Genomic DNA, 17730 nt, shown 5'->3' with positions numbered 1-17730 from the left:
ATGAAGCATTTAACGTCTTAGCTCTTGTTGAGCGGGAAAAATGGTCGACACATGGCACCATCTTAGAATATCCCTCAATGGTCAGGATTGTCAGATGAGACTTATACTTCATTTGCCAAATGACCTGATCCCCATCCGTTTGCACCCCTACTTCTACACCCTGGTGGATAATAACAAATAAAATTTGTTATTGCTATTCGGGAAATTCGGGCGTTTTAAGACTATTTCAGCGTTCGTTTTCTTCCAAATCTCAGCCAGAGAGAGAGAGAGAGAGAGAGAGAGAGACCCTTCCCTTCCCCTTCCTGATCTTCCTTCAAAAACCAAAGCCTAGAAACGTTTCTATGGCTGACATGGTGTGTGTGAACAAGCCTCCCTTTCGTGTGCTCATCCTCTCCAACTGCTACAATCCTGGAGTTCCCGAAATCTCCCTGTTGCAGTTCGAAGAGGATAACGAGGGAAAGGTGATGGCCCAAGGCAACCTCTCAAAGATTTGTAACGTGAACTCTGCCAAGTTCAGCAGCTTCACCTACGACGTTCGCAACGGCTTGCTGTTCTTGGCCGATAACTATGGCCGCGTTTGCTTCGTCTGCAATCCCTGCACCGGCGAGCACACAACCCTGCAGAATTCGTCTCCTTTGGACTACCCAGAACCCCAACGCTGGTACCACAACGTTTTCAAATATGCTTTCGGTTTCAACCCCAAAACACTCGAATACAAGGTGCTCCGATTGAGGTTGGGATCGTCAGGTAATAATGAAAATCACTCCCACCCACGAGGAATCGCAGGAAGAGGGCTTTTTCCCCAGACGAGGTACGAGTGCGAGGTGATCACTCTGGGCAAGGACTCATCTTGGCGACCGGTGGGCACCCTGCCCCAAGCTGTCTTCGACACGTGCGGCCGAATAGTCAATAACGTTGCGCACTGGTTGCTCGAAGAGCGTCGAGGCAACCCCTTTTACATCGTGACATTCGATTTGGAACGGGAGACCTTGGGAGCCAAACCCCACCCACCCTGCTGCAACGACCACACTCAGCCGGACTTCCCCCACCGCATGTATCTGTATGAGCTGAGGGGTTGCTTGGCTGTCATGGACGCCGAGATTGATGATCATTTCAACTTGTGGGTGATGAGGGATTACGAGACCGATGTTTGGACCAAAGACTACCATGTCGTTTTTCACGGGTTGGATATGTTGGATTCCGCTCCGCCGATTCCGCTTGACGTTTGGAACGGTGAGTTGTTGTTCTGGTTGGACATCGGGGAAGAACATTGCTTGGTGCTTTACGATGTTGAGTCGTGTACGTTCAGGAAGCTCGGTTGCGCGGGCGCGAGGTTGCCCACGCGGATGCTTGCTATTACCTTCGAAGGGAGACTCTTTTCTCTGGACTCTATAGCAGGGAAAAGTGATGATGCATAATGGCGGATGCTTGATGAGAATATTTGGTCTGATCATGACTCTAATTCTGATCTTGATTATACTTTTTTTTTTTTCTTTTCGTATTGATGTTTTTATTTTTACTGTGAAATACTTTCCATGGACTTCCATCTGTTACCAACTGAAATGATAGGACATGTTTGTGGTATTCAAACTTGCGGCAGCCAGCATTCAATTTCTCTTCCACTTTTCCATATATATATATATATATATATCACACACCTATGGTGATAATATATTTGTAATTTTTTTTTTAAGCTCAATATAATTCTTTTATTTAACTTTAAAACATACCAAATATTCATTATCATGAGGCATCTGTTAGAGATAAAGTTGATCTAGGGTATGTAGATCCAAATAAAGGTGAAGATAAGGACTCATATGAGAGAGAGAGAGAAGGATTTACAAAAGGAAAGAGAAGACTCAAGGCTTGCCAGCATTTAATTTCTCTTCCACTTTTCGTTTAATATTTAGTTAACGTATATATATCACACACCATTGGTGATAATATATTTGTAATTTTTTTTTAATGCTCAATATAATTCTTTTTATCTAACTTTAAAACATACCAAATATTCATTATCTTCAAACACTGAAATTACATGAGAATTGTTGAGAAAACAACGTTTTCACTTGTGGTGGTACCTTTTGTTGTTTTTCTTCTGCAACAGAGCTGGGGGAATTAAGGCTCCCTCATTTTACATCAGCTATTCAACCACCTATATACCAGTGGGTTTGGAACTTGCCACGTCCCATCCCATGGTGAGAAGCACTAACTGATCCCAGACGAGGAATGTTCCGGTTGGTTGATAGCATTTGCTGCTTAACAGATAATCATTCAAGACAAAAATGCTAATTAAAAAGGTTAGAAGTGACACTAGTCTTGGGGTGAAGGTGCTGCTGACCCTTTCATCTCAAGTTCGACTTTTACAGATGATTTTAACTGGTGGACTCTGTAAGTGCTTGGATGTTAATGAACCCACCTGGGGTTTACCTCGCAGCGCACAGGCCCATTAAGTGGTCCGGTCCTCGTTAAGGGTTACTCATCATAAAAGAAAAGAAAAGAAAAAAGAGAGCTTTAGTATCGGCAAATTGGTTATTTCAATATATGACTTTAATAGGAGGTTTATTTGCTTAGTTCGTTGAACTACTATTGATTCCACATGCATCCCCGGCACCTTCGGTCTTGATGCACATTCTTTCGGATGTATTAAATATGGTCATGCTGAAGCGGCCAAAGTAGGACGTCAACCGGATCCGTCCTATCTTCACCGCTTGTCCAACTCTTCCCTTGTTAGGCTGGGGGTCGATATCTCATTACCCTGAGCCATGTTTTTCCTGATTAATAAAACTAAGTTTACTTTTCCTCAAAAAAAAAGACTCCACATGCACCAACCAATCAATGTGGCATGGGTTACCTAAGGGCTCACCTCTTCGGCTCGGCAAGCATAAAGTAAAAAATTGCCGGTATTTGATAAGAAAGAATCTGTGGATATATATAAAAACTGGTGCTGGTGCTGGTGCTGGTTTGGAAATTACTCAATTAAAAAAAACCAATTTTTAAGCTTAATGTTCTCAAGTTCAAAATTGAGTTTTGTCTCAACTGAAAATGCTGATAAAAAACTTATGCATCCCAAGTTATGGTACATTGCCAAAAAAAGCCTAATTACAACTTCACAAGCAAGATCGGAAACAACCACCAAGCAAGCACCGACTTGCTATATATGCCATGGGATACCAATGGACAATTTTTTTGAAAGAGACAAATCCATACAAGTCACACCATTAACTGAGAGAGGATGATCAGGTTCAAGTTTTTTTTTTTTTTTGTAGTTAAACGGATAAACTGAGAGCCTGGTAGCAGGCAGACAAAAGAGTGATGCCCACCACAGAAATCGAACCTTGACCACCCGTCTGATAACCAAGGTCCAACCCCATTATATTACATAAACTCCCTTTGGGGCAAGTTTCGATGGACCTTGGATAGAAAAGCGTTCAAAGGAATTGGATGTCATTCATTGCCAAGATGGAATGACACCCAGAAACCCACCAAACGGTAGGTCTCCACCGAGCTAGATGGATCCACAAGCCTTTCCAATGCTTTTAGCATTACCCCTATCTGTTCAATATAAACGGGTAGGTTCTCTCTCTCTCTCTCTCAAGTCTAAATTTTGTGCCTTCACCTGCTTTGATACCATCACCAGTTTTGTATATGGCGAGCAAATGGCGTATTAATTGTTTTTCGTATATTGACAGTTACCGCAAAAGAACCTACATAGTCGTCCAACATTGCAATGATAACAACATCCGGAAAAGATGGCTCATTTGGTGGAAGGTAGATAGAGTCAATTCATATTGTAACTGCCACCAAGAGTCATGCGTCTGGCACACCTGATAGTGTGCTTACCCCTTATGAGGTGGCTAAAAATTACGGGTACTTGATACGGCAACATCTCCCTAGTAGAAAAGTGTTGGCGTATTCCCAAAAAACATAGCTGAAATGTATATGAGTACTTGTAGATGCCATTGAAATGATCCCCAACGGTGAGCAGGACCCTGAACTCAAAAATATCAGAATGTGGACACTATACGAGAGAGTTAGGAGGCTGATTGCACCCATCACACGTACAGTCCCCCTCTTCCTTTTATAAGGGGACCAGTGGGCTTCCACATTCACGTAACCTCCACCTACTTAAAGCTATCAACTCCTCACTATTAACCACTAGCCCACAACTTGTAGTGTCAAACCGAGTCACATATGGGTTGGATCCAAGCCCAAAATATCCAACATTCTTTCACTTGACCCACTGATACTAAAAGTGTTATAAATAAAGGTTTATACAGTAATCTCGATTTTAATGGGTTCACATGCTATCCTGTATCACAAAAATGAATCATATGAGTTATGGAGATGAATACCTCTTTATGAAATACCCTATTTTTATATACTACAATACAATTCATTATCAATGCTTTAGCATGTTGAGATTACATTCATGAATAGGTTGATCTCTAACTCATTCAAATGGTCATTTCATATTGTTATTCTGCTATTCTCTCTAACCATATGACAGGTTTTTCTTATGTAAAATCAATAATACACAATGCCATAGAAAATTCATTTATTTTCACAAATGTGAGCACATATAATGTATTGTTATACATCAGAAGGACTAAAAAAAACTCATCCCCTTTACATGTTGAGAATACAATCTTGGTGCTAGCCCTTTAGTAAAGAAGATCCATAGTCATTTCTTTCGTACCAATTGTATCAATACATAACAGATGATTCTCAGTCATTTCTTTAACAACAAAGTATTTTAACTTCTTGTGTTGACACGAGGTTGAACTCTTGTTATTATTTGAAAAGGACACGACTACTTCATTAACACAAAAGATCTTTAGTAGTCTCTCAATAGAGTCCATAATATCAAGATCTATAACGAAGCTACAAATCTATATGGCTTGAGATAAAATCTCGTATAAATCAATATTTTTTATCCCAATGGATTTCAAAAATTCTTTCACTGTCCTGCAGTGAGATATGACACCTCAAATATTCTTAGTCGCTCGCGATTGCAAAAGCAACATGCTAAGATATTCGAACACTCCCACTTCTCATAGACATCATTTTAAGCGCTCCCACTTATCATAGATAGCCTTCAAAATGGTTGTTCTATTCTCCGTATGAGTGAAAGATAAATCGCTTAATACGAGATTCACATTAAAAAGGTAAATATGAGACCTCTTATTATTCACCTTTTCTCAGACAAGCATAGTTGAGCCATTATCGTTGGTAAAACTAGCAGATCATGTAAGCAGAGGCAATTCAGCAATGTACCCCATCATAATAAATCCTTCCTCATATAGGGACCCACAGGACATTAGGGCGTGTTTGATCACATGTCGTGCTGGACGTTGTGATGATCAAACGCTTAGAATAGGATGAGGGATCACTCTAACGAAAAAGTCAAGGGAGAAGGAATCTTTCCTTGACCCTCTCTCTCTCTCTCTCTCGTATTCTCTTTGATTAGGGTTTTGATTAGGTCTCTCAATAAGAAATTTCTTTGAATAGGGGTTTTTATTTGATTAGAGCTTTCTCTTTGATTTTCTAGTTAATTTAATTAAAATTTTACTTTGATTTGATTTGAGTTTTTTCTTTGGTTAGGGCTTTGAATCAAATTTCTTAATTAGAGTTTTTTATAGTAAATTTGATTAGGGATTTACTTTGATTTGATTATGGTTTTTTTATTTGATTTTCTTTTATTAAGGCTTGGAATCAAAATTTTAAATTAGAGGTTTTTATATATAATTTGATTAGGAATTTTTTTATTTGATTAGAGTTTTTTTTTCTTTGGTTTGGTCTTTAAATCAAAAAAATTTAATGAAAATTTTTTATTGTTAATTTGATTTGAATTTTCTTTTTTGGGTTTTCATTGATTAGGGTTTTGAATTAAATTTCTTAAATTTGGAGTTTTTATAATTAATTTGATTAGGGCTTTTCTTTTATTTAATGATGGTTTTTTTATTTGATTAGTGTATGAATTAGGGTCTTTTATATTTAATTTTATGGTTTATTTTTCTTGTAGTTTAGGATTTTTTAGTTTATTTATGATTTATTTTCTTGTATTTTAGGATTTTAAGACTTATTTCTAGTTTATATATGTTTTTTTGTATTTGTATATAAAAAATATTAATTCTTATTTTTCTCAAATTACACAAATTTTAAACATTTTTTTATACTTGAATTCAGTTTGAGATCCATATTTGGGTCTAAAATCCATAAACTTTTTTTTTTATAAACTTTAGAGACTAGATCGTATATGACACCCTCGCATGGATTGCACGACTGAAAGGTCAATGACTACCCAGGTGTTATTAAAACCGTTAATCATCCACCTCATATACTTCCTTCTATTGATTTATGTATTGCATCAAATGCTTTGAAAAGTCAATCATTATAATGTCCTTCTTAATTAAAGATGGTATATAAATGTGGGTTCAACATGCTAGCGATATTTAATCTAAAGGGCTTTTAAGCTTGAAAGGGAAAAAGTGTTGGCAAAGAGGGCCGAAAGTTGCCTTCAAAATCAGCCAAACATTTCCATGATGCATCAGGCCTGCCTCACCAATATTTTTAGCTGACAAGGGTGCCGCTCATCTGGTAAGGGCAACTTGTTAAAAAGTTGATGGAAAGGCATGAGTTCGAAGCCCATAAAGGAGCGTCCCTTTAAATAAACTCAAAGTTGGGTGTATTTCCCATTGAGCAGGGGGGCACCTCAAGGGTTTTATCAACTGAAGCCTGACGAGTTTTCCATTGGCCTAGCAAAAGGAAATAAAAAAAGTTGAACATTCAGGTTTAAGTTTTTCTTTTTTTAATTATGTGCTATATCTTACATTGGGATCTAAATGGGTCGGGTTTTGGATCTCAAAATACATTGGGGAGTCAGGTTGGTTCGGGTCCAGAACAGTCAAAATTTGAAAAAAATGTCTTCCTAAACCAGACCTATTTGCAACCCTTTGGATTATCCTTTATTTTTCCTTTGATATTCATTACTGTATTGACCACATTATCGAACATATTTTTCTTCATATGTTTCGCATCCAAATTATGTCGTATTAATAAGGACAATTAATATGGTAGTTTCTAAAATATAGATTTCTTTATCCAATTCTGATCCTTCCCAAATCTAAGGAAGGGCATCGCACTACGGACATCTGTCAGTCCATAGAGAAAGAATCACAATCATCTTAAGATCTTTAACCCAGACAACCATGTAGGTGTATATTCTATTTCAGTTTTGCTTGCTTAAAATGTGTTCCTTTGTCGTTAGAACGGATGGTTGCTTGATAGAAATCGACAGTGGCAATCAAACCAACACGGCTTCCTTCCATGCGTCAATCTAAAAGATTTTGCTTTCTCTATGCAGTATGGATATGCCAACCTCTTATGTGTGCTTCAACCAGATAACATACCATACGCAAGAAAGTCACTAATTATCAATAAAATAGTAGCCTTCATAATGAAGTTTTATTTTTTGTGAGCATCATACGTGAGAACATCATCATCCCATAGTATTTTCAGTTTATCAATCAATGACCTTAAATATACATCAAGATTTTAGCCCGAATACGTCAGACTAGGGATCAATAGTGACAAAAAAAGATTTTGATGCTTCATACATAAGCTTGGAGGAAGGTTGTATGAGGTGACAAATATCGGTCAACACGAGTATGGGGTTGATCTATCCTCAAATAGATTAAATACATCTATACATAAACTGAACCTAACATTTCTCACTTTCGTTGCGAAGGTCTGATGAGTACGATCAAAGTGCTTTCAAGCTTCCACGTTAACATGATGTGTGATCTTGTCTTCATCGTGTCGAACTTTATTTGCATGCCATCTCATGTGTTTAGCTGTTCTCGAAGACATATACAATCGTTAGAATCTAAGGGTAAGAGGAAAACAGCAGAGTAACTTGTATGACACTTCTTTTGACCTCGTGCTAGCATTGCCTCTTGTCTTTAGCTTGCATTGAGGATGCCCACATGACAGACATATCTGCTACTTTCTTGGTCTTTAAAATATAACATGCAGTGATTTGGATAAGCATCTATCTTTTGATACTCCATACCTAAAGTGTTGATCATAACCTTCGCACGGTAGAAATTTTATGGTAATTTCTCATCTTCGGGCAACATACTCTTCACAATAGAGCACAGACGGTCAAAACATGATTGACTCAAATTATACTCTGACTTCAAATTTAGTAGTTGAAGAACTACAGATAAGATAGTGTGACTCTCACAACCATTCTAAAGTGGTTCCTCATCATCTCTAAGTAAGTCATAAAATCTACTACCTGCATCGTTTGTTGTTGCTTCCTCTATCCAGTTGGTACATCACTAGGACCCATAGCAGAATCCAGTTTTGGTCCTGCAGCATCAAATATCAAATCCATATATGGATTATCATGCACCATATTCACCCATGCATCAAAATTATTCCTAAATTTTTCATCATGAAGAATCCAATTTTGATAACCACTCACAAAACCATTCTTGTATAGGTGATGTCTAATGTCATGAGGTTCTACAAATCTATTGTTCTTATACATCGTGCAGGGGCACCTGATCTGACCTGTGAAATCCACTGTACTGACACTTGCCTTTGTAAATTCAATAAAACTGTCAACACCATCCATATATTCAAGCAATACCTCATTATCAATTATCCTACTGTACATTCATTCACGGTTTATAGTAATTTTGTCCTATGATATTACGGATATTATCCTAACAAGTTAAAAGAGAATCATAAGAATGCTACGTGGTTTATAAATCTGTTAGGAATTCTTGTTTGGTGATTATTGGTGAGCAATTTTTTTTATTTTTTTTAATGCACAAATTTTCTTTTCCTCTACCACATACATGTTTAACTTAAAATGCAATTCCATGAACTTTTATGAATGCATTGATAATTCAATATTTTTGTGTGTAACACCATCACATCATATTTACACACATCACAAAGATATTTAGAAAGATGAAATCACATTCACAAATATGATACATTCAATTTAAGCATATTTTCATGATACAATTTCACATGAAATGCATAATCAAATCCAAAATAACTTCATGCAAGCATGGATAGTCATGTCAAACATTGCAATACATTCAATCATTTATATCACAACTGTAAAACCCATAAATTTTAAGAAATTATCAATGAAATAAAAAAATATGCATTTGTATGAAATAATATAACTTTTGTAATATGCAATGTGATTTCAATGCTTATGGGTTAATAAAACGAACCCAATGACGAATACTAGAAATGGGATTTAGATCCGAACTTTAGCGAGATCCGATAATCCAACCCGGTTCATGGGGCCAAATGGGAAAATCCAATGGTTTCGGAATGATAGCGTGAGATTCGAAGCACATTTAAGTTGAGAGGGTGTAAGTTTAGAATAAACAGGAGAAAAATCCACGTAGTAACATGAGAGATCCACCAACGGGGGGAAAACGTCTTAATAGGACATAAAGGGAATTTCTTTGTAAAGTTAAACAACAAGCAATGATATGGTGTAGTGGTAGGACACATGGTTATGTGGAGCCACAACCCAAGTTCAAAACCTACGGTGCGCTCATGTAGAAAGGTAAAGTGTTGCCTTTTTGCATAAAACTCGGAACTGAACAAAAAGGGTTAAATACAATTTAGTCCACATCCTTTGCAACGAAAAGCAATATAACACAAGTGGTGGGGGTCCGTTGTCCCTTCGGTGGAGGACCATGGTTTGAAACCCCCAGTGCACAGATTTTTCTTTTTTACACATAAAGGTGATTTTTACCATAGTGAAAGGGGTAAAAATGTGGGCTAGAAAGAAAAAAAAAACTCTCTACCTCATAACCCACTTCCCACCAAAAACGCGTGGGAGTTGGTTTTTAGTTCCCTATTTTCCAAGAAACAAGGAAAATCCCACCAAATGGAGGAGGGTACCACTAAAAGAGAGAAATTGGAAGTTTGAGATAATTTTGCTAAAGAGAAGATGAGGGCGATTTTGGAAAATTCTAAACACCCACTTAAAATGTGGGCTAGAGGTTAGGGTTTTGAAAATGAAAACTCCCCTAAGTGGGGAAGGAAATTAAATTAAGAGGAAAGGGGGAAACGACTGGACTTCCCTACTCTCTCTCTCTCTCTCTTAACATTTTTGGCCCATCCCTCCTTCTCTCCCATCGTGGTGGTCGACCCTCCTTGCTGGACGTGTGGACCTCCATCGCCGAAGTGGTGTGCTACTCCAACGTGAAAGAAAGAGGGCCACCATTGTCATCGACAAGAAGCTCCATAGAGGTAAGGAGTATTATGTTGTATGTAGTGGTCGATGGCCTGTAGCGCAACTATGCTGCAGACGACGTCAGTATGATATTACTAAACCTACCTCACAGTGCCATTGCTGAAATTGTTGTTAAAAAAAAGGGGGGCTTAGCCTGTCGTGTATTTGGGTGTGAGGTTTGTGGACCGAAGCATGTCTATTTCTCTTTGTCTAAACTTATATTTCTGAATGAAAAATCACTGTTAGATGTAGCATTTAAAATTTGTTCTATCGCTCACCTTTCTTTACTCTGTTAATAAAGTTAGATAACTATTGACCATATTAAGTTATTTTGTTGAACATGCGACTGAATGCGTTAGTATCTATCGATTGTTTTCTTTATTAGTTCCTTCTGTTAACATTATGAGCATATTGGGATTCAATTGCTTAACAAGGAATTTTTTTATATGCAATATCATTGATTGGTAGATAATACGTGCAGTCCAATTGGTTCCATGTGTGTATGCATCACAGGTAGTTGGGAAAGATGCTTAAGAAAAAAAAACATACGTTCTATCATTTACAACTTTTATTTCCTATGATACACTTTATAAAATAGCCATTGTTGATGTTGTGAATTTTCGAGAAGTATTTATTTCAGTAGTATTGTCATTTAACATAAACGAAGTTGTGGGTGGGTGTATTGATATTTAGATCAGGTGTGTAAACCACATCTTTTATTTTCTTGCAAATGAATGCAAGCTGCTGACACAATGATTTGCTTTCATAAAGTTTTAATTCATGTAAAATCAATGTATATATAGCATGTAAAACAATAAGGGTCACGTTAGACCAAATTTCGACCTCGACTCCACCACATATTTGTCGACCCAATTTCGACCCAAATCTAGGCACAACCAACCACATTTACTTTGAATCCAACAACAATATCGGTTCAATCAAACAAATGATTGGGTTGGAGCTCCATCCTGCTTGCATCTATAAGAGCATAATAAAATGCCACACGGCAGGCTCATTAAGTGACGTGGTTCTCGATTATAACTAGGGGTGTCAACGGATCAGGTTTGGTTTGGACTCAGGTGAAACCAGACTTGGACTCAATTTTTATGTATGATATCGGGTCTGGACTCAGGTTTAATCAGGTCCACTATAAGAAAAAACATACCTCGACCCCAATAAAAACTACATGAACCAGACCCGGACAAACCATATTTTTTATAAATTTTATATTAAAAATTTGTGAGTCTTAATCGAAACTCGGGTAGGGTCCGGGTCTGGTATAAAATTTTATAAACTATACCCGGGTTCATGTATTAATCAGATCTTTGGGTCTGGACTTGAGTTCGCTTATTTATCACCATACCTGGACCCTATAGTGTTTGGTTCGGGTTGGGTCTAGATATACACGACCGTGCATTTAGCAACAACTTGAGCATTGCTTAACAGGCTAAAAATTTAGATCGAACTGAACAACATTGGTGTCAGCAACATTGGGTAGAAATCGGCGATGACACTCAAACCAGCAAGGCTTCCTTCCATGCGTCAATCTAAAAGTTTTTGTATCCTCCATGCAGTACGGATATGCCAACCTCCCATGTGTGCTCCAACCAGATAACATACCATATGCAGGGAAGTCACTGATTGTCCATAGAACAACGACCTTCGTATTAAAATTTTGTTTTTTGTGGGCATCATACGTGGTAACACCGTCATCCCAGAGTACTTTTAGTTCATCAATCAATGACCTTAAATATACATCAAGATTTTGGCCAGGTGAGGTCGGACCAGGGATCAATAGAGACAATAAAAGATTTGGACGCTTCATACATAAGCTTGATGGAAGGTTATATGGAGTTACAAATACTGGCCAACATGAGTATAGAGTTGATCTACCCCCAAATGGATTAAATCCATTTGTACATAGACCGAGTCTAACATTTCTTACTTCCATTGCGAAGTTCTGATGAGTACGATCAAAGTGCTTCCAAGCTTCCGCGTCAACAGGATGCGTGATCTTGTCTTCATCATATCAAACTTTATTTGCATGTCATCTCATGTGTTTAGCTGTCTTTGAAGCCATATACAATCATTGAAATCTAGGAGTGATAGGAAAGTAACAGAGTGACTTGTATGAAACTTTTTTTGATCTCGTGCTACCATTGCCTCTTGTCTTTGGCTTGAACCAAGGATGCCCACATGACGGGCATGATATGTTGTTTTCCTGATCCTTGAAATACATGCAGTGATTTGGACAAGCATCTATCTTTTTATACCTCATACCTAGAGCGTTGATCATAACCTTCGCACGATAGAAATTTTGTGGCAATTTCTCATCTATGGGTGACATACTCTTCACAATCATGCACAAACGGTCAAAACATGATTAACTCAAATTATACTCTGACTTCAACTTCATTAATTGAAGAACTGCAGACAAGATAGTGTGACTCTCGCAACCGTTCCAAAGTGGCTCATCAGCATCTCTAAGTAAATCATAAAATCTACTTGCTGCATCGTTTGGTGATTCTTCATCTACTATAGTTGTTACATCACCAGGACCCATAGCAGAACCCATTTTTGTTCCTGCAACATCAAATATCAAATCCATATATGGATTATCGTGCACCACATTCACCTGTGCATCAAAATTGTTTCTAAATTCTTCACCATGAAACATTCAATTATGATAATCACTCACAAAACCCCTTCTTGTATAGGTGATGTCTAACAACATGAGGTTCTACAAATCGATTGTTCTTACAAATCTTGCAGGGACACCTAATCCAACCTATGGGATCCACTGTAATGACACTTGTCATTGCAAATTCAATAAAACTTTCAACAATATCCATATATTCATGCGATAACTCATTGTCAACTATCCAACGGTACATCCAATCACGGTTTGCAATCATTTTGTCGTATGATGTTACGAATAGTATCTTAACCAGTTAAAAGAGAATCATCAAAATGTTATGATGAAGAAAATATCAAATTTATCATGCAACAAGTTTATTATACTTCATATCCGAGTATAAAAAAGTCAGATAAAAATGAATGGTGGGCAGTTTGCAAGGTGAAATCCAAACTATACCCCGAGTATGATCAGTTACAGGAAGATGAGTTAGCTGAAGACAGTGATTACTATCAATCAGATGATGTCTATGACTTCGCTTATGGTCACGATGTTGTGCATGATATGCATGTCATATCTCCATTGGCCGATGAAACATTCATAGAGGAATGTGATCCAAATGATGTACCAAGTGGATGGGCAAACAATGAAGAAGAAGAAGAAGAAGATGAAGAAAGTCAAACTAGTGACGAGGAAGAATTCTCAAGCTAGTGAGCAAAATCTTATACTACAAACCTCTATTTAAATGCATTGTAATACTTGATGTGAGTTGTATTGCAATACTTGGTGTGAATGATCATAAATTTTATTTGAATGTATTGTAATACTTGATACGAATGATTCGAATGCATTGTAATACTTGATGTGAATGATTTCAATTATCTGAATGTATTATAATTTATGCAATTAACGAATGATTTGAATTAGTGCAATACTTGATGCCAATGATTTGAATTATTTGAATGCATTGCAATGCTTGATGTGAATGACTTGATTGCATTGTAATACTTGATGTGAATGATTTCAATTATCTGAATGTATTATAATTTATGCAATTAACGAATGATTTGAATTAGTGCAATACTTGATGCCAATGATTTGAATTATTTGAATGCATTGCAATGCTTGATGTGAATGACTTGATTGCATTGTAATACTTGATATGAATGATTTCAATTATCCGAATGTATTATAATTTATGCAATTAACGAATGATTTGAATTAGTGCAATACTTGATGCCAATGATTTGAATTATTTGAATGCATTGCAATGCTTGATGTGAATGACTTGATTGCATTGTAATACTTGATGTGAATTATTTGAATGTATTGTATGACATATGTTATTTGTTAGAATATGGTTTGTGGAGGTTATAGTGGTCGCTCATCCAGTTGTAGCCAGGCTCAGCCTTCATCTTCACGGGCTCCTGTGATAGGTATATCATATAACTAATTAGATGCTTGATTAGTTCAAATGCACATTCTGAGAATTTCTAATGTATTTTTTTACAGATGATGTTGCGCCTGTACACGACCCACCTACACCAGTTGATCACACAAGTCAACAGCCAACACAGGAAACATGGTCTTCTCAGGCTGGCACAAGAAGACTTATTCAAATAGTGTATATCGATAATCGACCGTAAGTATTTTGTTTTCAATTATTGCATATCTTTTAAATATTTTATATTGATATTTACTGTGTAACAATTCATGTGCAGCACGAGGTTTGAGCCACAAGAAGTAATACGGGAGATTAGGAATTCACTTCTTCAACATCTACCAGGACCAGTTGCTCAATGGAAAGAGTACCCAAAGGAGGTGTTAGACAGATTGTGGTCCTCATTCATGGTATACAGTTGTTCCTCATAGTTAATGTGTTTCATATTTAATTTATTTAAGCAATGTTTACTAACTTTCTGAAATTATTTGTAGGCTTCGAATCGCTTCGCAACTACGGTGGAAGAAAATGATGCAAGGAAGGTGTGGCAGAAGGTGGTTGCCAATCGATTTGCAGACATGCTGCACACTATGAAGACTGCAGCAAAAAAAGCATCTGACGTAGTAGAGCACATATGAGCATGCTATATTCACATATTCAATTTTTTTACTGCCTTAGCACACATACGAGCATGATCGAATCACATATATAGTTTTTTGCCTGCCTTAAAGCACATCTGAGCATGGTAGAATCACATATAGAGTTTTTTTAGATGCCTTAGAACACATATGAACATGCTATAATCACATATTCAATTTTTTGACTGCCTTAGAGCACATATGAGCATGATAGAATCACATATAGAGTTTTTTTATTGCCTTAGATCACACATGAGCACATGATAGAATCACATATAGTGTGTAATTTATTTCATTATATTTTGTTTATCAATACTGACTGTTCTTTTCTTGTGTAGGCTGCTAGCGATAATCAGGGTAGTGGAGCTGAAGGGACAGATAAAGACAATGAATAAGAAGACGCACAAAATCTTGGCGATGATTAGAGGACTGTGTTGAAGAAGTTCCATTTTTTTTATTTTTCCTAATTGTAATTGTTGAATTGTAAATAATTAAACTTCTTAATTTTAAGGTGGAACGATTAATTGTTGTAGATTCTTGTTATATGAATTTTTTTGTGTGGTTTGTTTTTTATTTACAGGAAATATAAATTGTACAGGAAATAGAAATTGTACAGTTCTCGGTAATTAATTTTCAAATAAATTTTTTTAAATTTTTTTTCGTGTTTGCGACGGATTAGCGACGGAACCATCCGTCGCTATTCATATTAATATAGCGACGGCATAGCGACGGAAGTAAATCCGTCGCCAAGCAGTGGTCGACGTTGAGTACCGGCGGATTGACGACGGAATATAGCGCTCGTTATTCCGTCGCAATTAGCGACGGACCTGGCGACGGAATAATTTCGTCGCCAGTTAGCGTCGAAATATTCACGACGTAAGCATACTTTCGCCTCGTTGTAGCTAATCCGTCGCTAACCATGTTAGCGACGGATCAGCGACGGAATGTGGTCGTCGCTAATCTACTGCTTTGTTGTAGTGTGAATAGCTTTGGCCTTCTCTTCTTTATTGAAAGTTTTTTCTTCATTTCTCTCCTTTGTAAGCTTTAATTGTGGTTTCGGAATGGTTCCATATACAACACTCCAAAGTCTTACCTTTGAGATTATTTTCTATAGCGGTTGCCCACGTCCTATAATTTGTTTTATTCAATTTGAATGAAAGATCGATTTCTGAATTTTTGTCGGCCATTTTGAAGAAGTTTGATGGAGAGCAACAAAAAGAGTAGTCCAATGGTACTTTCACAACTAAAGTTTTGATACCATGTTACGAAACACTAAAGAGAAAGATAATGTTACAAAATGACTAGAAAATGCACAAGCACACAAGTAACATGCCACTAATGGGCAAGAATACAACAAGCCACAAAGTGACAACAAACATAAAAATGAGAAAGAGAGCTAAAAAATATAGGAACTTTTATAGAGAAGGCAATTACATGGGGCAAAGGCCCTTATTTATACACAAGAGAGGACCCAAGGAGGGGCTCCCATAGGAACTTTGGAGCCCCTCCAACGTTCATATGGTGGGCCCCTCAATGATGTAAAAAAGAAAAGAAAATAAAAGAGCATATTTCAAATGAATATGCATGGAATATATAAAAGGACTATTTTACCCCTAGTGGGTATTACAAAATGTATATATATTATATACATCTAGATAGACACATTGACATGGATATAAAATATATATGTATAGGTGTCTCTCTAGACATGTATATAGATATATATGTAATATAATTTAACAGTACATTGGCTATGTTTGGGCAATTTTATGCCATCCAGCCATAGAGTTTATCACTAGGCAAATGACAGTGGGTTGTTCTTTAGCTCTAATCGTGCAAGCTAACATGTATGCTTTTCTGATTAATAGTTTTTTGGTTGATAGCGAACCAAATTTTCCCGTGACTTCTCGTTTGGCGGTTTTCTAACAATCCAGTTTAGCAGTTCAGTAAAAGATCATGTTGTGGTGCTTGATGCCCAAAATTCCCTCTACCTCCAAACCATCATTATTTTAATTGTTTGGCTTTTTGTGCTCCAGGGGATTTCAGATGTAGAATGTGATAAAAATGAAGGATACAACTGCAACCTCCGAGTTTATTGCTTTTTCAAAGAAAACTTTGTTTAAAGGTATGCGACAAGCAACACTTAAGGAAAATAAGGAAAGCTAAAAAAAATGGAAATAGCTTTCATCCGTTTTGGAGGATTGTCGCAAGAAATCCTATGAAGCAATGATACATCAATTAATTCATTTCATTTGGTAAATTTCATTAAATTCTCAAATCTGTGTTCTTTCTGGACAAAATATTTGTTTCAACGATCAGCAAGATTGTTGTTTGCTTCTGATGTATTTGTTATCGGACGATAATTAATGTCTTAGACTCATGGTTGCTTGTAGAAAACATGAATGCAAAAATAATATTGTTGCCCAAGTGTACGAAGCAATTTTCCTAGTTTACAGTAGATGTTGAAAACTCAGATAGAAATCCGTGTTTGTTGCATGCTTTGGGTGATTTTAATAGATAGTTTTATTAAATTTTCTTGCACTCGCCCACTATGGATCTTTGCACATGGCTAGGTGTGTGGGTCTGCTTAAGGCTTACCAAGTTGTATGATGTTTCCAGTTCAGGACCGGGGTCAGTGTCTCTTGCGTCAAGGCTGAAGCAGGGGGAGATGCTCCCAGTGGGTAGAGTGGGGGTACAAAGTTGTAGGGTTTCGTTTTGCTTTTGTTTATGTTTCATT

General features: G+C 37.0%; 1 protein-coding gene across 1 annotated transcript; it reads left to right on the top strand.

The window, feature by feature from the left end:
- The first annotated feature begins 341 nt into the window (after positions 1-341).
- On the top strand, positions 342-1418 carry LOC149813912 (F-box/kelch-repeat protein At3g06240-like). The gene has a single exon (XM_089991226.1). The coding sequence runs from the start codon at positions 342-344 to the stop codon at positions 1416-1418; it is 1077 nt and encodes a 358-aa protein (XP_089847352.1).
- Positions 1419-17730: the final 16312 nt, after the last annotated feature.

Source organism: Nuphar pumila, chromosome 16, assembly GCF_984573655.1.
Source record: "Nuphar pumila chromosome 16, dmNupPumi1.hap1.1, whole genome shotgun sequence".
Classification (NCBI taxonomy): domain Eukaryota; kingdom Viridiplantae; phylum Streptophyta; class Magnoliopsida; order Nymphaeales; family Nymphaeaceae; genus Nuphar; species Nuphar pumila.
This window is presented reverse-complemented; position numbering and strand designations above follow the sequence as displayed.

Bases quoted from the DNA above. Each gene is read 5' to 3' on its own strand.
- LOC149813912 (XM_089991226.1), top strand. From the start codon at position 342: ATGGCTGACATGGTGTGTGTGAACAAGCCTCCCTTTCGTGTGCTCATC.